The sequence below is a fragment of the Portunus trituberculatus genome, chromosome 39, assembly GCF_017591435.1.
Source record: "Portunus trituberculatus isolate SZX2019 chromosome 39, ASM1759143v1, whole genome shotgun sequence".
Classification (NCBI taxonomy): domain Eukaryota; kingdom Metazoa; phylum Arthropoda; class Malacostraca; order Decapoda; family Portunidae; genus Portunus; species Portunus trituberculatus.
The window spans coordinates 21,474,266-21,483,588 of NC_059293.1; the positions used below are offsets into that span (position 1 = coordinate 21,474,266).

The 9,323-nt window shown below is 44.9% G+C and overlaps 1 protein-coding gene across 1 annotated transcript in view; it reads right to left on the minus strand.

The window, feature by feature from the left end:
- Nucleotides 1-16: 16 nt before the first annotated feature.
- Nucleotides 17-9,323, minus strand: part of LOC123515715 — a 10,820-nt gene continuing 1,513 nt past the window's right edge. Inside the window, exons 3-15 of the mRNA XM_045274548.1 lie at nucleotides 9,286-9,323; nucleotides 8,376-9,158; nucleotides 7,875-8,160; nucleotides 7,393-7,595; nucleotides 6,979-7,151; nucleotides 5,427-6,690; nucleotides 4,936-5,100; nucleotides 4,514-4,736; nucleotides 4,183-4,406; nucleotides 3,675-3,911; nucleotides 3,237-3,404; nucleotides 2,768-2,934; nucleotides 17-2,615 (exon numbers count right to left, since the gene is read on the minus strand). The exon at nucleotides 9,286-9,323 is cut by the window's right edge and continues 111 nt beyond it. Of these exons, the coding sequence (XP_045130483.1) occupies nucleotides 449-2,615; nucleotides 2,768-2,934; nucleotides 3,237-3,404; nucleotides 3,675-3,911; nucleotides 4,183-4,406; nucleotides 4,514-4,736; nucleotides 4,936-5,100; nucleotides 5,427-6,690; nucleotides 6,979-7,151; nucleotides 7,393-7,595; nucleotides 7,875-8,160; nucleotides 8,376-9,158; nucleotides 9,286-9,323 (6,098 nt within the window). The 3' untranslated portion in view covers nucleotides 17-448. The remainder of the gene's footprint in view (nucleotides 2,616-2,767; nucleotides 2,935-3,236; nucleotides 3,405-3,674; nucleotides 3,912-4,182; nucleotides 4,407-4,513; nucleotides 4,737-4,935; nucleotides 5,101-5,426; nucleotides 6,691-6,978; nucleotides 7,152-7,392; nucleotides 7,596-7,874; nucleotides 8,161-8,375; nucleotides 9,159-9,285) is intronic.

A 9,323-nucleotide genomic window follows, 5' to 3' on the forward strand; every position in this document is an offset into this window, starting at 1 on the left:
GGAAGGAAACAATGTGGGTTTTAGGTACTTTACTACAAAATATTAAATTTTATATGTGCATTTAATATTTTACAAAGATATACTCTTCCAGAACAATGAAGTTAAAGGTCAGAGTCAGGTACACACAAAATATTCTTTAAAACATGTCATCAGCACCATCATCATTCTGTGTGTGTGTGTGTGTGTGTCACAACCACTTTGCTTACATCCCACACCTACATACTGTTAGAACATGGGCTCACCTTGCTGGTCCAGACTTAAACACAGGCCCTCTCTGTAATGAGTGACCATTCTATACGTGTCTGCCTGTTTCCTCCCTTTCCTCTATCTCATTCCTCTCACCCAACTGTCACTCCACTAAGTATCAACTCCCTTCATTTTACAACTATCCTCTCTTGCCCAACTTTCACTCCACTAAGCATCAACTCCCATCATTTTACAATTATGTTCACCCCATCTCATCCACTGTGCCATATCCTTTCTCACTCCAGACAAGGAGGTATGCCAGTTCTGGGGACACACCAAACACTTCACACAGTAGCTTAAAGACCTTGCAGGACACCACATAAACTCCTGCCTCAAATGCAAGCTGTCTGTGATGCCAAAAATTATGATTTGATGCCATGCTAAACAGTGCTTCCCCTTGGCAGTTTAGCTTGGCGCTCTCCTTCTCAAGCCAGTCTCTCACAGAAAATTGAGATGGGTTACCGTTTTCTTGTCCAATGTTGGTGTTTTCTTGAGATTTGGAGTCTTTTCCTGCCTGATGTTTATTCCAAGAGGTATTCTGCTGTTGTGATTCCCAAACAGAAGTCTGTCTGTGTTCTTCAATAGTCTTCATCAAGGCTACACCCACTGAGATACTGACTTGCCTTGGCTCATGGTACAAGTTAGCTGCATGGGACTGGAAGAGGCGCAAGTGACTGGCTGTCAGAGTTGTTGCAGAAAAGAAAGATTTTGAACCTTCTTCACCAAAACAGACCTCCCAGAGTATCCTCAGAATAGTCCAGTCACTGTCTGTCATGCTCTTGTCCGCCAAATACCTGAAGAACTCGAACAAAGCTAGGTTAGGGTGTGGGTTTGGTTGGGAATGAGGAGTGTGTTCTTGAATTGCTCCTGAGGGTGTGACCAGTGCCACTACAATGCCAGTAGCTGTGTCCCTGATCAAGGAGTCCTCATCCTGGAGCAGTGCCACAGTGGACATGACGAGCTGCTTCCTGACTGTTAAGCTGACTTGGTGATGGCAAGTAAAGATTGGCTTGATGGCGACTTTGAGTGCTACTGATGCTGCCAGTCGATGGTCTTCTGAGGATGTGGGGTGTGAATGCTGGGATAGAACTCCTGCAAAGGCTGCAAGGATGTCTTCTGTGATGTTTGCTGGATGCCTCATGAGGTGTGCCAAGAGGACAAGTGCAGCGTAGGTGGCACTGCTGCCCTGCAACCCCTTCATGCAGGAAAGCAGTACTGCCAGCCCCTGTGTAGGGATACTGGACCCAGCACTCTCCACCTTCTCCATTATGACTGTTAGGAACTGAAGAATTGCTGCCATTGCCTTGGGTGTGAGAATGCTTTCTTCAAGATGGTGCCAGAAACAGCTTTCACACTTCAGTAACCAAGAGGCACAGTGGCAGTCTTTGATCTCATAAAGAATGGCATCAGAGCAGATCTCCAAAAGGTCCATCCTAATTGGTGCTTCTGAAAGAAACAAGCTCTCGATGGTGTTTCTTGGCCAATGAGAGAGCTTCATGAGGGTGAGAGTGGAGCGACATTCTGCTGCACCTGGGAGGGAGGAGTCCAGTGCTGGTATATGGCAGGCATCCATTATATTGATGTTTAAAACCATCATGATTTTGAGTGCCAGGGCAGTGTTGATATGACAAATGTTTCTTGGGCTAAAGAGCCATGCGAGTGATGCAGATGCACTTTTTCTCAGCTTGGACTCCTCTGCAAGGTTGGGGTGTGTTTGGAGGAAGTTGCTCAGGGCTAACAAATGCCCATGAATTAAGTTTGTTGTAGTAATTGGATCAGAGGCTTTCAGGAGAAGCTTGAGGGCACGTGGGAGTGCTTGATTACTTGGGGTGAGGGAGACGAGTGCTAGTGCTGCCAGTCTGCGTACATTGTAAACCGGGGATTCAAGAAGGCAAGCAGTTGAGTGCCAGAGTCGCTCGAGTGTTCTTGTGAGATGTGGGTTTTGTTGGAGTCCAGTACCAGGTGAAAGTCTGGCCACAAGACTCAGTACAGGCACTAGGATGGAGGCACTCTTGATGTGTATGTGCATGTGTGTGGGTGTGTGATTCTGGTTGTGTGTATCTTTTGTGTTATATGGTCTATCTGTGTGTTTAGCAGTGTCTTTGGATAACTGTATAACTGGGGGTGGTAATGTGTCTGTGTCTTGGATGTCTGTGAGTGTGCCAGGTGCCACTTTACTATCCTCACTACCTTCAGTGTGGCACTCTGAGTCACCACTCAGAGCAGATAAGAGCAACTGCACCAAGGAAGGATGTCGGGAAACGAACTCGGGTGTGGTAAGACTATTGAGGGCTGAGGTGTCGTCTCTCACTTTCTTTTGGCCAACCAAAGATGACACCAGTGAGCCAAAGAGCTGTAATGCTGCATTCCTGAAGGACAGAGGGCAACACTAGACTCTTATTATGGTATTACTAAAATGCAAATATTACAGAACATATTTCTTTAGTTATTTTAGCTTATCTGTTTTAAATTTGAGAGTATTGTACTACTGACACAACTACTTAAGTACTTCACTACTCACCGTATGGCCCAAGATAGGCTGGCAAAGGCATGGAGGCAGGTGGACGTGAGTGATGTGAGGTGTGGGCGTAGAAATGGGCTTAGTGGAGAGTGGAGGACCAGAGACTGCAGAACATGAAGAGCCAAGGCTTGTGGGGCATCAGTAGTACCACTCTCATCCATACCCACCTGTGAAAAAACAGTAAGGTAAAGACAGTGAGCTGGATGAAAGGATGGGAGTTGTGTATCAGTGCTGGAGAGGCAGACTGAGAAGCAGGGTAAATAATGAATTACTAAATGAATCAAGAAAGGTGAGACACAAATGAGAAAATAACAAACTGGAAAGAATATGGAGAGAAGAAAAATAAAGACAGAGTAAAAACAAATGCAAGTCACACAAGATGATCTGTGTTTACATTTACTTGCAAATCTATCTCACAACAATAATCAGGCTTGTTAGTGTTCAACAAGCAACCATGATGTGAACAAACCTGTGAGCATGCAGTGGTAGTGAGTGAGGCCACAGTGGTGGTGAGCAGTGTGGGTGTGAGCCGAGGTGCTGCCCCACATGCCGCTTGCACCATCATGGCCACACCTGCTGCTCGCCGGGTGACAGACGTGCCTCGAGGTGCCCCTAGCATGTGCAACACTTCACCCACCTGCAACAAGACAAAATAATAAATATATGAAATTGAATCAATAAAATAAATCATAACAAGCATGAGCACAGTATACAAATCTGTTTACAAATACATACAAGAGAAAAGGGAGAGGAAAAAAGAGTTGCCGCTGTTGCTGTTGCTGCTATGACTACTACTACTACTACTAAAGTCAATTCATACAAGGAGGGTACACACATTTAAGCAAAACAAACAGAATTATGCACCATACAAACTATAACCTGAATAAAGCCCCCCTATCTCTCTCACCTGCCAATGAAGAATATCAACAAAACAAGAGTCAGGAACCCCAAATGGCCCTCTCAGTGTGTCATTCTGTAGTAGGCAGCTCCAGAGGGAGGCATAGGTGGCCCTGGCAGCCTCCATGGCCCCCTTGTGTCGAGTGCCGAGTAGGACCCTGACCACAACAACCCGGATCAGGTCATCTGCTGCCTTGGGTTCACCAGCAAGAAGGTGGATAAGCCGACTGGTGACTTCACAGCAACTCTGCAACAATGTGAGTGTTAATTTAAAGTATCCTGTATTTTTACTTCTCTTTAATTTTCCACCTAAAATGATTACTGGCATAGAGTAACATGAATAAATAAAATGAATAAGATAAGTAAATAAAAGTATACCAAGCTATCAGTCCCTAAAAAGGTATGAAAATCATCCAAAACTGAACAATAAGTGTAATGCTTCTCAATTGTTTATGTATTTCTTTACTGATGGTGTGGTAGTCATCATAGTAACAGAGAGTGAGAGAAGAGACCGGTACCTTAAGAATTTGCCAGCAACAGGAAAGCACAAGAACATGATCACTGGAGAGTAAACCTCCTTCCTCTTCCCTGTCCACGTCCTCCTCCTTTTCCTGCTCCAGTAAAGATGTAACTGAAGACAAAGCTACATTATTGCTCTTCTCATCCTCTTTCAGCTTCTCTTTGCCTTCCTCCACCACTTTCCTCACAGCCTCCCCCATTTCAGCAAAGGATGGAGGCACAGCTGAAAGAAAAGAAATGCTATAAATAAGAGCATTGCATTGACAAAGACCCAAATATAACCATGTGAGGAAAAGATTGTTGAATAGAATAATGATTCGATTCACACACCTGATCCAAGAGGGGAAGTAGAGGCAAGAGTGTCTAAAACAAATTCCACTAGATGCTGGAGAAGGGAGGTGAGGTAAGGAAGGAATGAAGGAGAGAATGCAGGAATGAAAGCCTTCTCTGCCACTTCATTCTCTTTCTTTTTTCCTTCTTTCTTTTGCTGTATCTTCTTCTTCACCTCTTCCTGTTCCTCCTCCTGCTTCTGAGTGATGTATTGCCCCAAAGCCTACAAAGAAAAGTAAATTCATCCACAATACTCAGTATTTTGATCATAGACTCTTAGATCCAATATCTTTTCTCTATCTTTCAATCTTAGCTTCTGTTTCAACCTTACTTTACAAATACAGTCTTAAAAATCTAAAGACAAACCTTCAAAATCTAAAACTATAGCAGGCCAAAATGAGGAAGAGGAGAAGCAATGGTACCTGAAGTGTGCCGTGGATGGGTGCATGTCTGGCGGCCCACAGGAGGTTGGTCTTGGCGACGCTGAACTGACACTCCACTCTGGCAAGGAGGTACTCACCCAGAGACCAAGAGGAAGGAGTGTTGGTCTCACTTGACTCACAACCACCACCACCACCACCTTTCTCCTGAATTACAAAAGATATGATAACCATTAAAAACCTCACATATTTAATCCCTTCAGTAATAGGATGCATTTTTTACCATGAGTTTTGGGTATGATTATAGACAATTTTATTTACATTAGGAAGAGTCTAAGGAGGTCAGAAGATTAATAGCCAGTCTTCACTATTTCAAACCCCGTATAAGTTTCTTAAGCCGTACAAAAATGCCTAATAGTAACCAGAATGAATATGAAAACGAGTCACAGTACTGAAGAGGTTAAATTAACACTGTCTATCACACTGCACTAACAATCAACACCACAAAACACTTACAAAATGCACAGTCTCACCTCAGACTCCATGCCAGACATTCCCTCCAGCACCTCATTCAGATGCTCCTCAGGGATTAAGAGAGCCACTGTGAGGGCCAGGGTACCTCCACTCTCAGCATCACTGGCCTTAGGGGAGTCACACAGTTTCATGGCACGTCTCATCCACTTCCTTCCCTCAGAGCAACTTAATGCCATCCTTCCTTGTGAGGTGAATATATGGATGATTTCCCTGGCCTCTGCCCTCACATCATTCATTTCATCTATGCAGAGGTGGAGGAGTGTGTGCAGTGTCCATGGGAAGGCAAGGTCAATTAATGGCTGGTCTAAAGCCTTTCTGTCCCCATAAATGTCCAGCTCAGGGCTTAAGGAGTGCAGTGATGGGTTGCCTTCCTTGTCTTTTCCATCTGAGGTGTTGTTCAAGTGGTTTGTGCTCTTCTTTGCTGTCATGGTGTTGAGATGCAGCAGTAGAGAATCAGGGCTGCTGGTGACTCGCTTCCCAAGGTGAGGAACAGCTGTGTAGGATGGGAGGAGTGCCAGTAACACTTCTTTGTACAGCTGAAGTGCTAGGATGCGCCGCTGGTAGTTGGCATCTGGTGCCATGGCACGATGAACCTCTCTGACCAGCCACATCACCAATTCAGCACTGGTACTGAGCACTGTGCTACAACTGACCTCCACCACTCCACACTTCTGATTTCTATTGTGAGTTAAGGTAGGTTCCTTTGCAGTTTTCTTTACTGTAGACCTTACTCCCTTATTGTTTTGGCTCTTGCAGTAGGAGGCTGTGGCACCCCTCAGCCTCACCAGAAGGGCTGCCACACACTTCAGCACTCCTTGGCGAAACGGTGCTGAGTCTATGTTCATGTTCCACCTCAGGAAGTTTTGCAGGCACACAGTTTCAAAGTGAGACACTGGTTGGGAGGTCTTCTGAGTGTGGCACAGCAGTGACAGTGCCTCCAGGCGGACATTCTCATCTCTGTGGCTCAGTGCAGTGTGGATGTGAGGCATAATAAGTGCCTCTTCAGTCTCACTTTCTTTGCTGTTACTGGCTGCTTCCATGCTGGACCTTTCATATGTATTACCACAGCTCACACTGAAGGCACTGCTTCCTTGCTCTCCCAGCTCCAGGGCACCCACTGAGCGTGCTGTCCTGAGCAGTGCCATGCGGGACAGCCAGCCAGGGGTGGTGTTGCTGCAGGATGCCAGGAGTGCCCAGTGGATGCCTGGGTATTTCTTGAGGGTTGGAGGAAGCCACAAGGAAAGGAGATGCTGCTGAGTCAATCTGAAATCAGGGAACATATGACCACAGCAGGCTAAACACTGCCACCTTAGTGTATCTAAAGTACTCAAGTGCCCCTATGTGCAAAACACATGAAAAACAGAAATTGTATTCAGAGCTTATGATTATTTAATTCTCCAGCCTGATTACTGATCATGAAAACTTTGCTAATATCACCCTTATTATATCCTGTCATACATACCAGTTACACACATACAATTACTACCAAAAGTACTACCACTAACACCACCATCACCAATAAGGTCTTCAAGAAACCATGGCAGAACAAACCTGTCCTCAGAGCTGAGCACAACAGAAATAGGGGTCAGGAAGTGCTGTGACCAGGATGATACTCCAAGCTGTGCCAGGAACACCTTGTACACAGTGGTGGTGGCTGGTGCCAAATGGTTCACCCCCAGTGAGGAGACAAGGCTGGCAGGCAATGATGGGTACAAATGCAGTGCCTAATGTGTAAGAAAAATAAGAAACAAATTAAATGTAGCCTCAAAACAGCCAAATAAGAATAATAACTGAAACATCAAGATTCTAGTGACAAAATAATGACATGATCTTCATTATTAAAAAGAGAAACTCTTGGAAACCTGACTTATCATCTTTGTGGCCTTGAAAAACAGTGGCAAAGACAGTAAAGAGTGTCTTGCTACTACCAATTCTCATATGCAATCACAAACACACAAAACCAACCTCCTGACAACCTAGATGAGTGAGAGCAAGAGCCAAGGGAGGGTAGGTACTCTTGCTGGTCCAGACAGAAGTGACAGAGGAAGAGGAGGAATAGAGAAGAGCCTGAAGGATGTCTCTGGCCAGCTGTTGCCTTGCCCCCTCTGTCCCATCCTCATGTAGTGACAGAAGCTCTTCCATGCACTTTACTACTAACTCACTGACACCTGCAGCAAGAAAATCAAGTTTTTAGCATTATCTCTCTCTATTTACAAGCTACAATAAACCAAAAAACCTGAATGATGAATAAAAATATAGTTATCATATGAGTTCTGTGTCAATCAGTCCACAAATGATTAGGCAAAGTAGATATCTTCAATTTCAATAGCTATCTATACTGACTTTTTGCACAGATCTTATATTTTTTCATTCGTTCAAAACTAGCTAGCATCACTTCCCCCTTCCTTCCATCCTCTTAACACACAATAAGCAATTCCAATCCTCACCTTTAGCAGGATTTTCCCAGCTGGCATTGAGAAGAGTAAACACAGGGCCCTGTGATCCTGGTGCCATGCTGAACAGTGCATGCTTGGAAGGGTGTGAAGCTCCTTGCATAGGGCAGGTGGTAGTGGCATTGGTGGTGGTGATAGTGGAGGTAGGAAGAATATTCAGTGTCCATTCCTCCATCTGGCCACTACTGTCACTCTCTGGTCCCTGGTGTTTTGTTCTCCCAGTGTGTCTTCTCTCCCTGCTACCAAGTTCTCTGACAGCACGGATCCATAGGTACAGTGTCTTGGGGAAAGAGGGGATGATAAGGGTTAAGTCTGTGATTGTTACTAACTGTTTGGTGCCGGTCATCTTGTATCAGAAAACGTGTAATTTGGTCTCCTGTTTGTTCCAATTAACTATTTACTGTTATTTCATGTATTCTCTTTCTTCAACTCTCTAGGACCTAATTTTTCTTATTTTCATGAGGTTAAACTAAACTTAACTTTTGTTGTATATACCTGGAAAGCTTGAAAGGTGTGCTGGGTAGCTCCTCCACTGCATAACTTAAGAAGGAGTGGATGGAGGGAGAACAGAAAGATCCTTCCTCTATGTCCCTCCTCCTCCTCACTCTCATGAATCAGCAATTTTCCTCCGGCATTCAGCATTCCCTGGAGGAGGAGTGTGGAGGATGAATAGCTTCCTTCCATTCCCTCAAAGTTCCTCTTCATGAGTTTCCTGCCTTCGTCTCCCCTCCTGGCAGACTCAATGGCTGTCCTCACATCTTCCCACCTCAATGAGCTCGTTACTGAGATGCTCTTCTTGATGGTCACATTTGCTGTGCTTTCTTTGACTTTCTCTGGTGATCTAAAATGGTCTTTCATTCCACTCATTTCCTCATCATCATATCTCACATCTGTATTTCTTCCACAAAAGGTGTTTGTCATAACTTTCCTCTTTTCTGCCAGATGGTTCAGGATCCAAAGGGTGTCAAGGAATGCAATGATGCTTCCCTTCTGTTCTAAGTATTGCAACAACAGGCACAGCGTTGTAGAGGCCACAAGGGCATGGCTCCCAGACGCCAAAGATCCACCATCCAGCAATGCCAGGGTGAGGGTTACACGAGCTGCATCTAGTAGTGGCCTGAATGTTGCTGTTTCATACTGCAAGTCATTAACTTGTCCCTGTTGCTGGCTGTCAAGTTGGTGCTGTTTGGTCAAGTGTTGATTCTTTTGCTGGGTGTTCTGGTGGCAGTCTTGGTGATGGTCCTGTGTGGGTTGTTCCTTCAGCACAATGTAAAGGACCTGTGGAGATGGTTGTTTTTATGAATGTGTGGATGGATAATAAGTATATACTTGTCACTACAGATATCCAGGAACACACATCACAGTAAATAGATAGATAAACAGACTATCCTTGCTGCTCACTGACCCTGACAGCCCTCGGAAGATGGTGTGATGGCCATGGCT